The sequence below is a fragment of the Corvus moneduloides genome, chromosome 5 (assembly GCF_009650955.1).
Source record: "Corvus moneduloides isolate bCorMon1 chromosome 5, bCorMon1.pri, whole genome shotgun sequence".
In the NCBI taxonomy this organism is placed as follows: domain Eukaryota; kingdom Metazoa; phylum Chordata; class Aves; order Passeriformes; family Corvidae; genus Corvus; species Corvus moneduloides.
The window spans coordinates 67,639,423-67,656,608 of record NC_045480.1 but is presented as its reverse complement, the minus strand read 5'-3'; the positions used below and the strand labels follow the sequence as shown (position 1 = coordinate 67,656,608).

Genomic DNA, 17,186 nt, shown 5'->3' with positions numbered 1-17,186 from the left:
AAATACTGTGTGTGTTTCAAAGGCACAGTAATGGGGTTTGTGTTCAAACAAAGCCAGAGCAGTAAGTGTATTTTTCCATTCTCAAAACCATAAGAATTAAGTATGAAAACACAGCAAACCACATGCTTACTCGCATGGTTCATAGAGCATGTAATAGCTGGCTTTGTCCTTTGTAATAGATGGTTATGTAATGCTGAATGTATAATTGGTTTTCTTGAAACAGCAGGAATTTTATATGCTTACATCTTCATCAGTAAAGCTGAGGCTGAGAAAACCTGACCTCTTAAAGGGCTCAAGCTGCATCTGTTTCATCTGATACTGGAAATCAATTGTAAGTACAGCCTCGTTTTCACAGTAATTAATTACCTTAATAGGTTAAACTGACATTTGAAACCTCAGTATTTGAGCCCGAAGGAACTTCTCAGCAAAGGAGCAAACAGGCGCAGTCAAGTATGAACAATCTGGTTCGGCTCCTGTGGGGAGAGGACAGCTTGGACCTCCAGCAGACTGTGCAGGATGTGCCTCACATTGTCATGTTCCTGACGCTGAAACTGGACTCTGAGACGTCCAAGGATGAGGTACGTGGCTGACTAAATAACGCTGAGCTGAAAGGTAACAACTGGCCACAGCAGCTGCTACGACATTTGATGTGAAAGGATAAATAAAAAATCCTGCTAATGGTTTGGAGTTGTGAATCATTCATAAAATACCCATTTTGGCAGAAATAAGGCCTGGAATTCCAGGGGGGAAGAAACAGAACACTGTTGACAGACTTTTAATTGTACTTGAGCTCAGTTGAGCGCTGCTGAGCAGCAGCAGGTGAGGAGCAGGCCAGGGTGGTGATTGCACAGCCGAGGTGCGTGCCCCAGTGCCGAGCTGTCTCTCAGATGCTCACCGGGATGTTTTCAACACGCCTCTCCAATTGAATTACGAGATCTGCCTAGTCAAAAAATTCCATCCAGCAGGAGCTATTGGCAGTCCACATCCATAATCTGTCTGGCTTCTCCTGTTTTGAAATGCTAATGTGTCTTTTCTTAGAGGTCTCTGGCATGTCTGCTGTTAGCAGGCAGCTGCTGATTCTTGCTTGGGCAGCATTTTAGAGCTCTGAAGTACTTCTCCTTTGTCCTGTGAAGCTTCCTTTCACATCTCTTTCCTTTTTGTGTTACTCAGGAAAATTTTGCCAGTGTACATGTAAGCCACTGTAAGTTTGTGTAGATGTTGTTCAGGATGTAGCCATAGCTACAAATACTCCTCTTCACACAGGGACGCAGAGCTGAGATTGGCCTCTTGCCCAGTCTGGAAATGACAAGTGAACAAAGTGGACTTCTTAGGAACAGACATTTAGAAAAGGACTCTTCTCCCCTTGTGTGAATTCTCAAATTTAGCATTGTGTCCCAGTGATCTTATATTATTGCTGGTGAGGAGACGTCAAACAAAGCATAGGTTTTTCCAGTCCCCAGGGACTGGGATGACAGGACAATGATGGAGTGGGGAGCAGAAGGAAAACATTTTGCTTTCCTTAGATTGCAATACCTTTCCTTTATTTATACTGTTTTTCAACTGGTACAAGTCTGCGTTCTGTTGGTGATGTGTAATAGAGAAAAAGTGTTTCAGCTACACAAAGTGGACTTCAATTTTATTTTCTTGAGTCAGGGCTGGGGAGAACCCTAGAAAATTCCATGATACCGTAATATGTAGTAGTCCAAGACTGCTGTGTTGTATGGATAGAACAGTTATGGACAGTTGCTGTAGACTTGAAGACCAGTGTTTTCTTGACCACGTAAACTTTATGAAATATTAAAAAAAATAATTTCAGGGCCTCTGGCTCCTCTCTGACACATGTAAATGCCTGATTGCAATTCCTGCACTTCACAGTAAATTGACTGCTGGTTTCTTGCCCCGTTGTTTCTTTACACTCTCCCAAGAAACGGGATTAATCCTGAGCATTGAGCAGAGGTAAAAGAGGGATTGTAATGCCCTTGTTGTCCCTTCACAACATGGAATAATTGTTTCCTGAGGAGTCTTGGCTGTTATGCAGCCCCAAATATGTTGAGAGATTCTTTGCTGATATAATCAAGCTCTTTATAACATTTCCTTACAAAAGAATGCTGCCTTCTTTAAGGCATTTGTCTTTAATTTCATTTTCTGAACTTCAAGCAACTTCTATCCTGTAGATGTACTGTCCCAGATTTTATTTAAACAGTACTTTAAATGAGTAGTGAAGTTATGGTACACCAAAGCCATCCTGCACAATAAAAATAAATGATCCTTTAATAAGCTGCTTTACCCATATCCAGAGGAGGCACAGTATGCAGATCACATCTGTGTAAACTATGGCAACTAGAACTTGTAAATAATTCTCCCACTTGTGCGCTTTTGGCACCTAAAATAGAATTAATGAGCTTTAAGACTTGTAAGCTCTGTCTGCTCAGCTATACAGGGAAGTAGTATTGGCAATCATTTGGGATGTGTGTATGCCTGTGGGGGGTGTCCCTATGGCAACAGTTTCTCAGTGAGTAAGGTCAATCCTGCCTGGTTTTATATTTTAGTTTAAGGTGGATATTACAATTATACCTTATTTGTAGCAGTGTACAACACTACATCTTTGTGTTTGACCTGGTTTTGGTGATAGCATGTCTTAAAAGGAATAATGTTGATGTTCTTCCTACTGTTACTAGAAGAGTCTGTCCAGGTTTGGGGGGTTGGGTCGAGGGAGGATTTACACTTTAAGAAATGAGCTACTTGTCATTTATTAATTCCATTGTCACTGGCCTGTGACCTTTGGGCTTACTTTGGAGACAGCTGATCTGGTGGCATGTCCTGGCCCTTGCTAAATCACTATATCCGTACATGAGAACAGCTCTGCCCTTTCGTTACAGTTGGCTTTTCTTTCCCTGCGAATGTGTTCAGATAATTCACAAACAAATTTTGTGTAAAGGCCCCAGTTCATAGTGAGGAGGGGGGAAAAGGCTCTTTCTAGCCCTTTGCAGTGCTGTAATTAGAAAGAGCAGGGTTTCTTCAGTTGAGGGATTGACTCCAGAAAAAAAGATCCTTGTCACTAATGAGTATTTATGGAGTTAGTTAAATTGGGTATGAATGAAGAGTTTGTCAGGTCCTTCTGTAATGAAACTTTGCATTCTTTTAGTCTTGATGAAGGAAAATTTTCCAACGGGCGTTGGCACTGGCTTAATGTGCTTAGTGACATACACAGGGAAGTTAATCATGCCTGGGTTTCGTTTGTTTGTGTAGAGGGATAATTAACTATAATCTTGGTGGTGGATATGCTTAATATTACATGCGTTATTTTTGGCCCATCATTATTTGGCAGAAAGCGATAAATGAGGTGGAATCATGTTTGCTTATTACTGTATTTTTATGGTTGCTGAAATAATACAAAATTTTTGAAAGTACTTGCATAAAAATTATTTTTAAAACATTGTTAGAAAAAGAAAAACAACTTCACAAATATTTATCTCTATGGAGCTTTAGTTTCAAGATAGCTTGTATAAGAGTATGCTGGTCGGATGTTTTGTGAGAAATCTTAATGGTGTATTTTAAAATTTGAGCATATTCATCAGTTATGTTTTATGCTATACATGTAAAGCAGCTAGGTAGGGTTATACAGAGAGACTGGAGTTTTCATATTCTTATGTCAGTTTTGAAGAGCTGTATGTCTGATGATGATTTAAGTCAGAATTTGAATATTGAAAGAACTGTACAAATACTTGAATCAGAGAATGACAGAATGGTTTGGTTGGAAGGGACCTTAAAGATCATCCAGTTCCTACCCTACAGCCATGGGCAGGGGGGACACCTTCCACTTCCCATCCAACCTGGCCATGGACACTTCCAGGGATGAGGCATCCACAACTTCTCTGAGCAACCTGTGCCAATGCCTCAGCACCTTCACAGTAAAGGATTTCTTCCTCCCTCTTGGCATCAGATATATTAACTGTGTACTTAAAGCTCTAAATGCAGTGATCGCACTGTTTGTCATTTTACATTTCTCCATGTAATGATGATTCTAAATAAGTGATGCTTTTCTATAAAATAGAGAATTTAAAACTGTCAGAAACATTCATGTGCATTTTAGAACTTTCCAGTATGCCCATGCAGCACACTGCTTGTTTCAATATCATATGAAAGGATATGATAAAAGATTTCATGTTTAAAAAAACCCCAACTGTTACCACAAAAAAAAGATCAGTATCTTGGTTTCTGTGGGGATTTTTTGGAGGGGTTTTGGTTTTGGTTTGCTTAACTAACAGCTAACTTTCTTCACAGCAAGAAATTCTTTATCAGTACCCCATATCTGAAGCATCCCAAAAACTGAAAAGTGTGAGAGGGATATTTCTCACACTGTCTGACATACTGGAAAGTGTTACTGGTACCGAGATTATCAGGTAAAAGCATTTGAAATGTAATTACTGTTTTATTACTTTATACATAGATGTACAGCAAACATGGGTCATGCATCAAGTTCTAGACGAAACAGAGCAACTCAACCTGTTAAGGCAGTTAACACTTTAACTACAACAGCATGCTTGAAGTTGGACTGCTCAGCCTGGATGTACATTGATTTGGGGGAATTTCTTTGTAGTGGGTAGCAGTGACTAGGATTTTTAGTTCAGTGAAATGGTTTTCAACTCCTTTATAACTTCATCGTGTTAACAGAAATACTTCTGGTTTCATTTTTCTAGTTCCTCCCTTTTCTTATGTGACAAACTGGTTCAAGTTGTTTACTGGAAAGAATCTGACAAGTTGCTTGTAATTGGCCTTCCTGAAGAAAAGTGAGTTTCAAATGAAAAGGTTTTGTTTTCCTTTAAATTTTGTGTCCTCAAATCGTACTTTTCTAACAAAAAAGGCAAGAAAGGGAGGACTTAAAGCATACTCTTTTTACTGTAACTAGTTTTTATACCTGTGATTCCACTATTTTGATTGACTTTATTCACATCTTTTATATATCCATTGTTGCAGTTTCTTTTTCATTTCCTCTGAAGAGAATAAAATCCCAGATATGTATGTAAGTTAGAAAAGAGTGATATTCTAGGATTTGGTAAATACTTTGCAGAGACTGCTGAATAACATCACTAATATTACATATTTTACACGTTCTAGGAGGACTGCTTATTCATGGTAAAGATGTTGTAACCATAGCTGTATGTTTTAATTTTTATTTGTTAGTGTGCCACTTTCTCAGCTGAGGAACATGATTGAAGATGTTGTCAGGACCTTGACATTCATGTACAGTTCTTTGGACAGGTGAGTTCTTTCAAAAATATTTTCTTTTCAGTCACTCATATTTCATTGGTGCTCACTGAAAAAGACAAATAGTAGAATTAATTTTAATGTTTCCAGGGATTTTCTTTGCATCTTCCTTTACAGTTGTATAAAAACCAGAATTCCGTTCTTTTTGCTTTTTGGTTTCAGTCTTAACAGTAGTAAGACACTGTTTAAGCAGTCTTTGTTACTTCAGAAAGTTTTGTCCTTGATTAGGTTAAATCATTCCCATCATCTAAGTCACTGTGGATGTCAGCAGCACTCTGCAAGTGTTATCCTCTGTGTCTGTAAAACATATGTGTGTATCAGTGTTACATTTTTAACAGAGTAAACACTCTGGACTTCTCAACTCCATTTGGCAGAGTGAGTGTCTTTCTCTTCATTTGGAAATCACCCAGGAGATTTTCAGTCTGACTTTTACTTAAATAAAATTGCCCAGGTGGATTTAGTCATATTCTTGCATTTAATTCAGGGTTAATATGTGTATGCCATAGAGAAAGATAAAGAATAAATCTCAGTTTCCGAAAGGATGAGATTGATGTTTCACTCGTCTTAAATTGCTCTAAGACATCTACTATGAACTAAACCATACTGGTTTAGTTTGCTCTTTATTTGTAGGTACTGCCTGGGTATCAGTCTAGTGGTTTTTTCCCTGTTAAAAATACATCCAAGTGTAGCATCATGCTGCAAAGAGACTTGTGTAGCACTGAGGGTTATAGAAACAAGCTGCAAATTTCTCGGTGTTATTCTAACTTGGAGTTCATGTTTGTCCAGTGCTTTTTGCCAGGTGGAAAATGTTTCTCGCCTGGATCATTTTTTCAACCTGTTCTTCCAGCGTGCCCTTCATCCTGCCAGGCTCCAGTCCAGTGCCAGCCCCAGTGCTCAGCACCAGGATTCCTGCAGTGCCCTGTTCCTAGACAGCCTCCCAGGCCTGCGCTGGCTGACACTGCCTCAGGACATCAAGGTAGCAAGGACATCCTTCTCACATCTCTCCAGGAAAACCTGTGCAGGAGAGGCCAAAAGGTCCATGCAGCTGTCTTCTGCTGCTACTGTGTGATTTACCCAAGTGCTTTGCCCATCCCAGACCATCCATTTTCCTATAAAATTCAAGTTTGGAGCTACACTATCATTCCCATAGGATTGCCATTGTGAATGTAGTTTGTAGTTTTGTAGTTTGGTGACTTTCAGAGTTATCTAGGAAGAGTATATGCAAAGCAGCCCCTGGTATGTAGCTGTATGTTTGATTTTGACCATTGAAGTATTTTGGCAGGCAGGAAGTATTATTCTAGAAGCCCATGTATTGCTCATAATTTAGGAGAGATCTAAATGGCTGTTGCAAAATCATAATAAATACCCACATGTCATTCGTTGACACCAGACAGGCACAGCTTTTCTGCACCATTTCACTGGGCCAGGTTACCTCCATGTTAGAAACCAAGTTGTGCTTTAAGCAGGAGTAAGACAACTGGTAGGTCATAGTAAATAACATTATAGCTGCCAGTTGTAAACCTCACTTTCATTACTTTAATATCTGTGACTCCAGTTTAAAATATGTTATTTTTGTCATGGTAGAGTTTGTTTTTTTAATGAGTATCTACTGTGATTTATTGCAAATAAAACAGCTGGGAAATTTTAAATTCAGAGTTTTCTTTCATGGAGAGACCCAAAATATTTGTAAGTTTGTAGATAACATAGTTAAGGCTAATTCTAATTATTAGAATATTATTCTAATCTGAGCTGACCATAAACTCCATTATCCAAACTTATTTCGTCAGCAACAACAACAAAAGGAAAGAACCTTGTACTCACTGAACTTCGAGGCTGCCTGATGGAAAATTAGAATTGCTTCTCAGAATGGCTCTGGGAAAGGCCCAAGTTTGGATGTTCAAAATTACCTTTCTTCTGCAGTGGCATAATTCTGTAATTTATAGGTCTTTATTTGAAGATAGCATTAACTAGGACTTTCCTGCATTTCTGATTTTTATGTTTAGTAAGACCTCAGTGTATAATTTTCATGGGAGTGTTTGGGGGGAAAGGGATGAAGGGTTAAAGTCTCTCAATTTACTATTGACAGGGTTTGCAGAGTGATTTCAGGTTTGCCATGATTCAGTAAGAGTTGTCAGGGATGTTACAAGTTATAAACAGATTTCTCTTTGCTAGTGTGGCCTTCTCCCTCTTCTCCTCTAAAGGAGACTTGTCTTCTCCTTTATCTTTAGTCACAGACTGACAATTATTTAGTTCTTTCCACCTTGCCCTGTAGTTTTTTTACTATTTGTTGTTGGGGTTTTTTCCATGCTTTTTTTTGTCTCTCAAGTTTCTGTAGAGACTCTGTTGCACTTTGGTCTCCAGTTTAGCTTGCAGACTGCTTTTTTCTTATAAAATAGTAAGTGTTAAAGGGATTTTGAAAACAGCATTGCTGATACTTACAACACAGACATCACTTTCCAGAGTTCTTTGAGATCATTCACATTTGCCAGAGAACTGTTGCTGTTGCAGAAGATGACATTTCCAGTTAGCGTTTTGGTGAAGATCTTTATATTCTGTAAGGACTATAAAACTAAAAATGTCAGTTCTTCAGGCAGAAAGCCATTTAAATTTTGACCGAGGAAAAGCTGAGAGGCTGGTTAGTTGTTGAGTGCCAACAGGCTTGCTGACATTTCTCTGTTTGAAAACTGGCTGTATTTCAATTAGAGGCAGCCTGTTAGCACAGCCCAAGAAGTTTGTAATTATGGGATTTAGGTTCTTTTCATTAAGCAGCACATTTATGTCATGAGTTTCAGTGCCTAGGACTAAGGAAAGTACTCTTAGTAAAACTTGATTTAACCAACAGCTCTTGCAGTTAGAGAAATAAGGAAGCTTAAAGCAGTTTCAGTAGAACAAAAATAACGTGTGAGAGAGTTTTGGCAACTTCCATAGGGACAGAAAACTTAAACCCATTGGATAAAAGATCTTTCTGATAACTCAGTTGGATGCAGTAGTGAGCCATGTTTGTCTCTAGACCTCGTGTTTTAAAGCACACTGAAAGTAAGAGTGACATCTCCTTTGTACCAAACACTGGGGTCAGCAGGCACACAAGCAGAGAAATTGTACAGTTCCAAAGAACAGGGGAATTGACAGCAATTAGGAAGGATTTTTCTTCAGTCTGGTATCTCCAGGTGTTCTTGATATTGGATGTTACTAATAAAAAATAGGTGCAGATGTTTATCCACTCCCTTTGTACTTGTGAAACCCAGTCTGAGACGAGCAAGACAGAGCAAGCTGTGCTATTATTGGAAATTATTGTGTTGGAAATCTCTATTAAAAAGTGGGTTTTGAATGTTTCAGATGGAAATTGACACAGCATTGAGTGATCTGGAAGCAGCTGACTTTGCAGAGCTGGTAAACATTTTATTTTTGTTTGTATTGCAGGTATCTCCTTGTTGTCACATTCAGTGGTTTAAACAAACACTATTTTCAAAATCCATCAACTTCTTTTAATCAAGTGGGAGTCAAAGCAGTTTATCCTGAATTTCTCTCCATGCTTAATATTTTAACATATTATAATCCTATAGGATTAGTCACTGAAAATCCATTATTTAATATAATTGAAGTCCATGGGATGATGTCTACAAAAACGCTAATTTCAACAGACGTGATTGTTGTTACATTTCATCTTTCTGTAAATAACTGTCTCCTTCTCAAGCAATTGTGAGTAAACTTGGAAACATCTATGAATCAGAATTTAATTTTCCAGTTTACAGAAAGCAATTACAAATTCTACTTATTTTTACTACTGTTAAAGGAGGTAATAGTAATTTGCTTAAGTAACTGGTGGCTGTGCAAGGTGTAACCAGATTGACCATTCAGCTTTACTTTGTAATGAAAGAGCTCTCCTGAGCTCACATTCCACAACAGTTACTTTAAACTTCTATCCCAAAGAATCCCTGCACTAAACAACCTGGATGATTATTTACAGAACTCAGTGTTTATAAGTTACAGTTAATTGCACAGAAATTGATTCCACCTACTTAAAATACAGTATATCCATATAAAAATAGTGCTACTAATGGGAGAGCACTGAGCATTAAAAGATGAATGAATGAATGGGTATCTTTTGGGTAAAATGTCAAAGACTAGAAAAAAATGCTTTTAAGTTTTACTCTAGGAGGGCCCCTGGTGTCAGTAGTTATGCTAAAAGCTAGTTTGCTATTAACTGTGAGAATGAACATATCCTAACAAAAATAGTTTATGAACACAGAATAATTAAACAGGAAACTAGTTATTTTGAGCTGAAATTTTTAGAGAAAATTGTAATGACACGAAATTCAATGATGAAGGCTAAAAACTTGGTATTTCCCTTAACTGCTCGGTATTAAGTGCTGCACTGGTAATAAGAGGTGGTGAAATATGAAAGTGTTAAATAATACATTGATTACAATTGAGCAGAATTAGTTCACTTGCAATTGGTAAATAAAATAAAAATGCTGAATTAAAAATTATACAGTGCTTTTTTTTCCCTCCAACAGTCTGAAGATTATTATGACATGAGAAGATTGTATGTGATTCTGGGCTCTTGTCTCTTTTACAAGGTAGTATTAATGATTAAGGCCTAAAGATTAGGAAAATGCATCTAGAAATCTAATTTAGTCTTTCAGAATCTCACAAATCTGAAATGAACATATGACTGGTTTAAGCATGTATTTCTAGTAACAGCCCTAAAACTCAAACACCATAACAGAAAAAAATCAGTGTTGGGAAATATGTACTGTATGAACAGTAAGAACAAAAATACTTTAAAACTGGAATTTCTTGGTGTACAATCCAAGGATTGGAAAGACAGTAATAAGAAAGCAATAAGAGTCAGTTTAACTGAGACTGTAGGATATTCTAATAGGAACTCTTTTGTTCATTCCCATTTTTTTACAGCAGGTTCTCTATTTTTAATCTGTCTTTAAATCCAAGACTTGAGAAATTGTATTGACAGCTTTTTTTCACTTTGGCCTCATTCATAACTTTATTTATCTTTGGTAAATATAGACAGTGCAATCAACAGTATAAAGAGGAAGGTAACAGCCTTTGCTGTAAGAAAACTTGCATTTTAAGGATTTTATCAGGCAATTGTTCTTTGTGCTGGGAGCGTTGTGAGAGAAGTGGAACTGCACAGTATCTACCATGACAGCACTTCAGCTGTGAAGCCCTTAGTGCTGGCACCACTGTTATTCTGTGGATCTTCTTTGGAAATTTTATTAATTCCAGTAAAAGCACACTATTTTTGGAGAGGGAATTAAATGAGAATTCAAGCACCTTAACACTGTAGCAGTTTTGCAGGCTGGGAAGACCCAGCTTGCCTTTGGTAACTTGCATTTATGCTGATGGTTTTTTTGTTTAGTGTTTTGATTATTTAGATGTAGTGCAAAATCTCGGTGTTGTCTGTTGTACAACTGTACACCAAAAGGAAAGTCTGTGGCCAGAAACTTTAGGATCTCAATGCACGTGGAGCAGGGATATCTCTGTATGAAAAGTACTCTGAAGTGCCACGTGGTGGTGGTGTATTTCTCACTGAACACGCTCCCTCTTCTGTGTTTAATTAAAGGGTTACTTGATTGGTAATCACTTGCCAAAGGAAGACCTTGTTGATGTGGGTTTCTACTGCCGGCATTACTGTCTGTTACCCCTGGCAGCGGAGCAGAGGATTGGGCAGTTGGTGATTTGGCGGGAAGTGTTCCCACAGCATCACCTCCAGCCATGTGAAGAGTCAAGTTTGACAGGATACAGGGAACCTGAAGCAAGATATTTCTTACTGATAGTTGGCTTGGTAAGATAACAGCTGCAGCATGCCTGTTCTCTGAGGCTCTCTTTTGCTGTTGTGAGTTGTCTGCTGTTCACCAAGATCAACACTTTCCATGCCTTTCACGGGGTAATTTTGCAAAATACTCAAATTGTAGCTGTCTTGTGGGATAGAACTTCCCAGAGAGTAGCATTATTTATACATCTGCAAAGCTTGCAAAGTTTAATATAAATTCTCATTATTTTTATGCCTTTTCACTTCAGTTGAAAATGTTTCTACCTTCATGATCTCACATTTTCAGACAACTCATGTCAGAAATGTCTGGTTCTGTTCTTTTAAATGTGGACTTTCTTTAAAGCAAACAGCTGATGAGTTTGTAAGCAATCTTTTATGTTTGCATCCTCTGTATTTACAGAGACACTTCGTGCTGTGTGTCCTGCTGGAGGCAGGGGGCTGTGCATCCAAAGCTATTGGGCATCCAGGGCCAGACTGTATCTACGTAGATCAGGTCAAGGCAACCATACTGCAGCTGGAAGGAATAGATGCCAGCATAGAGGAGAGGCTGGATTCTCCCTCCATTCCACCTTTAGCCTGTGCTGACTGGTTCCTTCCTGCAGCACAGGACAGGCTGGACAGCTTGAGCACCTCACCCATCCTAAGCAAGCTGCAGAATTCCTGCAAAGCAGCGAGCACTCCGGGGAGCAGAAGGAGCCTCTTCGGGGACTCCTCCCTCAGCACACGGAAGCAGAGCCCCACGAGGAGCAGCGGAGGGGCCGAGCAGGGCAGCGAAGGGCCTGTGGAAGAGGAAAGCACCAATCCACAGCCTGTGGTGGAGCAGGTCAGAGAACAGAGGCAGAGAGAATTGATAAGGTTCTGGGGGGCTTAGGGGAGAGGGCAGTTTGTTCAAACTCAAGGTAACTTTTATAAAAAGCACACTATAAAAGAATACAGTCCTTGAACTCAGTAGAAAATACTTCTGTTGCCTTGGGAAGCTCTGAGTCAGCCTCAAAACCATCACACTTTTTTATTTTATCATTGCTTGTAAATATTTGGGGATTTCACATGACTGAAGTGGGCACAGCTGTGTTAAAAAAAAAAGTAGCTATAATTGGAGAATATCTCCAGAATAACCGATGAAAACTAATTGCTGTACAGTTGTACAACTGCTTCTAACCAAGTTTAGTCTAAAATAGGCTGTAAAATACATTTATATAAACTGATGTAACTGTTTGGGCCTTATTAAAAATGTTACATTGTCATCTTCTTTCTGTTGGTTTGATTTTGTTCTTTCTTTAGCTGTGTGTTCTCTGTTAGTTCATCTATCTGCTTGTTTTTCAGGCCACTAGGAGAAAACACACCCTGCCAAACCCATTGCATTCAGGAAACCTTAAAAAGAACCCTTCCGAGAAAGATACAGAATTTCTTAATTCTATCAAGTAAGAAATTATTTTTTATTAAGTATTTCATTTTTAGGCCATGCTTGGATTTTTTTTTTTAATATACACAGATCACAGAAGTCCCCACATTATTTTATTCCAACCAAAGCTTTGTTATGCAAGGATTATCAGAAGTGAATCTGTTAAACTGAGAGCTTAATTAAACATTAAAATTTGAAATAATGCGATGAAAGACAAATGTTTCTGAATAATTTGTCAGTATTGTGCACACATCCCACATCTGTGTGACCTTGGAATTTCAAACAGAAGTTTCTGGACCACACATATCCAAACCTTGTGCCTCCCTATTGCCTTTAGGTAGGTGTACAATGAACAAAGCTTTTATTTCTCTTTCCTTTTTCTTTCTTGGAGACATCTTTTGAGAACACAAGTGTACCACAGTTTTTAATTTGTTGGTTTTTTAAATTGACAGTCAAAATTAGCAGGATTTCCTTGGTGTAGAGGTAGGAACCTTTTGAATGCCTGCATCCATTTTGTACTCTACTGTAGCTAGAAAAACAATTCTGTCTTAAGAAACAGAAGTTGTAAATTATTTTATATTTTTTAATTAAATGAATTCTCCAATATTTTTAAGGTTGACATCTGGTCCTGAGAATACCCTCTTCCACTATCTGTCTTTGGAGACGATGCAAGGAATCTTTATTACTCCAACTCACAAAGAAGTAGCACATCTCGGTGGCTCCATCCACCCCCAGTTAATTGAGAATTTCTACCAGTGCTGCCTTTCAATTCGTTCCATTTTCCAGCAGTCCATGAGGAAAGAGGTAGGGAAACTTGGATTTCTCTTTGTCCAATCACATTCTCAACTCAGTATTTCAAGGTTGTTTTCACTTCATTATTTCAGTGGTTCATGAGCAGCTGTATTTGCATGTCTGCAGACTCTAAACCAAAGTGGAATACCGTCTGTCAGCTGTATTTTTTAGATCCTAAAGTGACAATTCAAGTGAGTTAAGTGAGAAAAGGGGAAATAACAGTACAAGTTGAATGAAGGCAAGTTTGCAAATAACAATATATATAATTTTTCTCAATGTTTCTTTGATGTTACTGAAGAAGTCATTTCTGGCTAGACCCATGTGCCTCGTAAATCTAGGAATTTTTAAGTGTTAAAAGTATGTGTTGATTTGGTGGATTGGTCACATGACACTGGGGTTTGACTGAGTAGGGCTTTGGCAATGAGCCATGTATTTTGGGCATTTCTGTTGGGAGATGCAGAAACCCAAAAGCAAGCAGAGAGAATAAATGAGTATTTCTTACCGTCAATTGCCTTTGGCTACAGCCATTAAATAGACACTTTATAGTTGAAGCCATAAAATTGAGTTCATTCTGCTCTGAGAATCAGAAATAACTGATGAACACGTCTCTTTCAGTGAAATTTGGGGTAGTCTTTTGCATATTGGCTCCAGCAATTAATGCTGAAATTGGCAGGCTGTATTATGGCACAAGGAGAATGTAAAAGAATAACCAGAAAATTGCCTTGTTCATAGTGCATGACAAAAAAATCAAATACAGAAATGTACTATTATATTGCATATTCTTTGTCATCTGGTAAATACTGTTATGGTTTAGGATTCAGAGAACTGCACCAGTAATGCAAAGTTACTGTAAACTGATGAATAATTAATTTAGCCTTACTTTCTGACAACTGAAAATTCACAATTAAACTTCTAAACATGTACAGGAATCTCGAATAAATCTTAAATTGAGCAAAAGTAAGCTCTGTAGTTTTAAACCCCAAAATACAATGTTTTGACCATCTTTTCCAGATCTTCAGCCCCCACACCTTCAATATTGTAGGCAGATTGAACGATGTGGTTTCTGCTTCTGCATATGGCAGACAGAAGTTCCTTGAGTTGTTTCCTAAGAAAACCTTTTCTTTCATCTTCGAACCAACTGATTGTAGCAGGAGTTTCCCTGGCAGATCCACAGATGAGCTGGAACTTTTGCAAGGTTTATTCAAAAGCTCTGTACAAAACAGAGCTCTAAAAGCTCGAGAAAACACAAAAATGTCTTTATTTTCTGTGCTCTTATGTCCTTGTACTGGTTAAGAGTCAGAAAATGCTCTGAGCAAAGTGCTTCAGCTGTTCATTTACAAAAAGAAATTCCTGCCTGGCCAAGTTTATTCAATAGACTCTTACTATCACAGTTCTTAATTAGGGAGGCACACAGAGGAGGAAAGGTGAGAGCTTTAGCTGTTGAAACACACTTTTTTAAAGACCTGTAGTATCTCAGATGTCTTTTTAGAAAAACTTAGTGTTTAACTAGAAGGGAAAAAAAGTCAAAAAAGGGAGCATGTGTCTAATTCCAGCTTGTGTAACAATGGAAAAGCCTTTTGATGCCAAAGTAAAAAAACTGTGGAGAAAAGAATCATGAGAGCAAGTTAGTTGTTCTAAGCCTGGCTTTTTGACAGCAGTATCATCCATCAGAGAGTCCTGAAGAAATCACATGGTTATCTTTGTTCGTGTTTATGTCAGAATGTTTCATTCTCTACTAACATTTCACCAGTCATTTTACAGAAAAAGAAAAAGGCAGGCAGTGGGATTTCAGAATTGAGTAAGGCAGCTGAGGACCCAGATCTGGTAAGAGAACATGGACTTCTGTTTGAGTGCTCTCCTGAAAACTGGACTGACCAGAAGAAACCACCACCAACAATGAACTACTGGGTTGTGGGGTAAGTTTATAGAAAAATTTCACCTCTAGTTTTTCATTTTGACTGTGCCACTGTGTTCTTTAAAGATAAATTTAACTGTAGCACATCACAGGAATACTTGAGCTGAGTGACTGAGGTAGCTTTAATTTAAGGGGACTGGAAAGTTGCATTGGTGTGAATTTCCACCTTTAACAATTGCTGAGTCAGTGATACAAACAAGTGAGGTGAACAGTTATAATTACTGGAGAGGCTTTTCCTTTGGGAAGGAAGATGTTTAAAGAGAAAAAAGAAAAAAAATTGTTTCCCACCCTGAATGTACATAGTTGCAGTTTGTGTGGGAAAAATTAAAATATTTAATTAAAATATTAAAAAATGTTTATGCTACTGTTGGTATCTTTTGAAAAATAATTATAATGCTACACAAGGTTATGCACAGGTATTAACAGCTTTTCTATTTTAGCTCTTTCCCTAGAAGAGCTCATTGGATTAATATGTGGGAATGTAACTACCCAGATGTTATTAAGTTTAAAAATCAGTAAGTACATGAATCCTGGGGCTTGCTCCCAAGGACCTTGATTTCACCTTGTAGACCAGACAGACCAGTACCACAGAAGATCCTGAAAACCGGGAGATTTTTTTCTCTACACAGCCTGAAAAAAACTGAGTAGAGAATAGCTTGATTTAAAAATCCAACGTATTGAAAGAGGTAAAGTAGCGCAAGACAGACACCGAAATTTGCCAACTGTCTTACACAGCAGCTTGTTTTAACTCCCTACTGAAACCTCACAGTACAACTAGAATCTACCATTTGAAGAGAAAAAAATAACACCTGTGATGGTTACCTTCTTTTTGTTCTTTCTTTTTTTCTCCCCAGGAGACTCATTCTCCACCCCAAACCTCAGGAGTGTTATGTCTGTTTCCATGACTCCGTGACAGAAGCTGCTGTGGAACTGGCCTTTAAACTGTCCTTCGGCTTAGCTACATAGATGAGCTTCCTGCACACTCAGGCATCCTGCATGGGGGTGTTAATTCTTTAGAGCATCCCATATAAAGGGAAATGAACTCCCTTTGGGTGCCACCATGGGGTATCTTTGAAAAGCTTTAAAAAAATCAAATACCTTGTGGTATGGCTCAGTGTTTAAAAGTTTAAAATGAAATTTAAAACTTCAGTGGTGATTCTAATGAGCTCATCAGTTGAATACTTAAAAATATTTCAGAGAACCAAAGTTCTTATTTTTATATGCTATCACTGTTTCTTATCCTGGTCATAACTTTATTATATGAAAACACCACATAATTTGTGCATTCACTGCTGTTCAGTGTACAATATGCAACATAAAATGGTAAGCTGATCCTCAGAGTACTCTCTGAACATGGAAATTGGATGGAGGAAGAAAAAAGTTTTCCAATTAGTTAAAATATTGCACCTCTGAGGGCCTGAAAAATACTGAATGTTTTCAGTAGCATTGTGTTAATAAAGCAGAGAGAAACCTTTTCGACAATTCCTGGCACTTAGCCTCACAAAACTAATGGCTTATCATTTTTGCTCTCCTGCACACTCGAGGACTATAGTGTGGCTGATGTTTTACTTGACTCCATGAGTTTTAACTATAAATAATACTTTTATTTGTTAAAATGCAATTTTGAAGACACAAAGAAGGATGGGGGAGGGCAGGGTGGTTTTAAGACTTATGCATGGACTTGGCATATTTTATATTCATAATTTCATAATAAAAGTCTATATTTGTTAAAGAATAGTAGAGCATTAATTTTGTATTCTTTTTTTACTTAATGCATTTTCTCTTTTGTTTTATGATTTTATTCTACTTGCTTGTCATGAGTGCTTTTCCTAAAATGCATACTAGACTTGCATTTTAAACAATGGGATCAAAAGCTTTAAGTATTTGGGAAAGCAAATTCAATTTCATGGCTTCTCATGACCAAATCTTTAGATCTTGTTTTCACTAGTAGATGACACTGTTTGGGGTGCCTCTAAAACAGTCAATCAAAGGCTTGCAGTGCTCACAGAGTGATT

The 17,186-nt window shown here is 38.0% G+C and overlaps 1 protein-coding gene across 4 annotated transcripts in view; it reads left to right on the top strand.

Annotated features, from left to right (window-relative positions):
• Positions 1–16,911, top strand: part of INTU (inturned planar cell polarity protein) — a 39,456-nt gene extending 22,545 nt beyond the window's left edge. For 2 of the 4 annotated variants that reach the window (XM_032109833.1, XM_032109830.1), the window contains exons 4-16: positions 375–578; positions 4,285–4,403; positions 4,701–4,790; positions 5,185–5,262; positions 6,055–6,244; positions 8,605–8,658; positions 9,786–9,848; positions 10,853–11,074; positions 11,463–11,885; positions 12,386–12,483; positions 13,079–13,268; positions 15,018–15,172; positions 16,026–16,911. In XM_032109833.1, coding sequence (XP_031965724.1) covers positions 375–578; positions 4,285–4,403; positions 4,701–4,790; positions 5,185–5,262; positions 6,055–6,244; positions 8,605–8,658; positions 9,786–9,848; positions 10,853–11,074; positions 11,463–11,885; positions 12,386–12,483; positions 13,079–13,268; positions 15,018–15,172; positions 16,026–16,137 — 1,998 coding nt within the window. In that variant the 3' untranslated portion in view covers positions 16,138–16,911. Of the gene's footprint in view, positions 1–374; positions 579–4,284; positions 4,404–4,700; positions 4,791–5,184; positions 5,263–6,054; positions 6,245–8,604; positions 8,659–9,785; positions 9,849–10,852; positions 11,075–11,462; positions 11,886–12,385; positions 12,484–13,078; positions 13,269–15,006; positions 15,173–16,025 lie in introns of those variants that run through there. The other 2 variants (XM_032109832.1, XM_032109834.1) reach the window with 2 other exon arrangements.
• Positions 16,912–17,186: the final 275 nt, after the last annotated feature.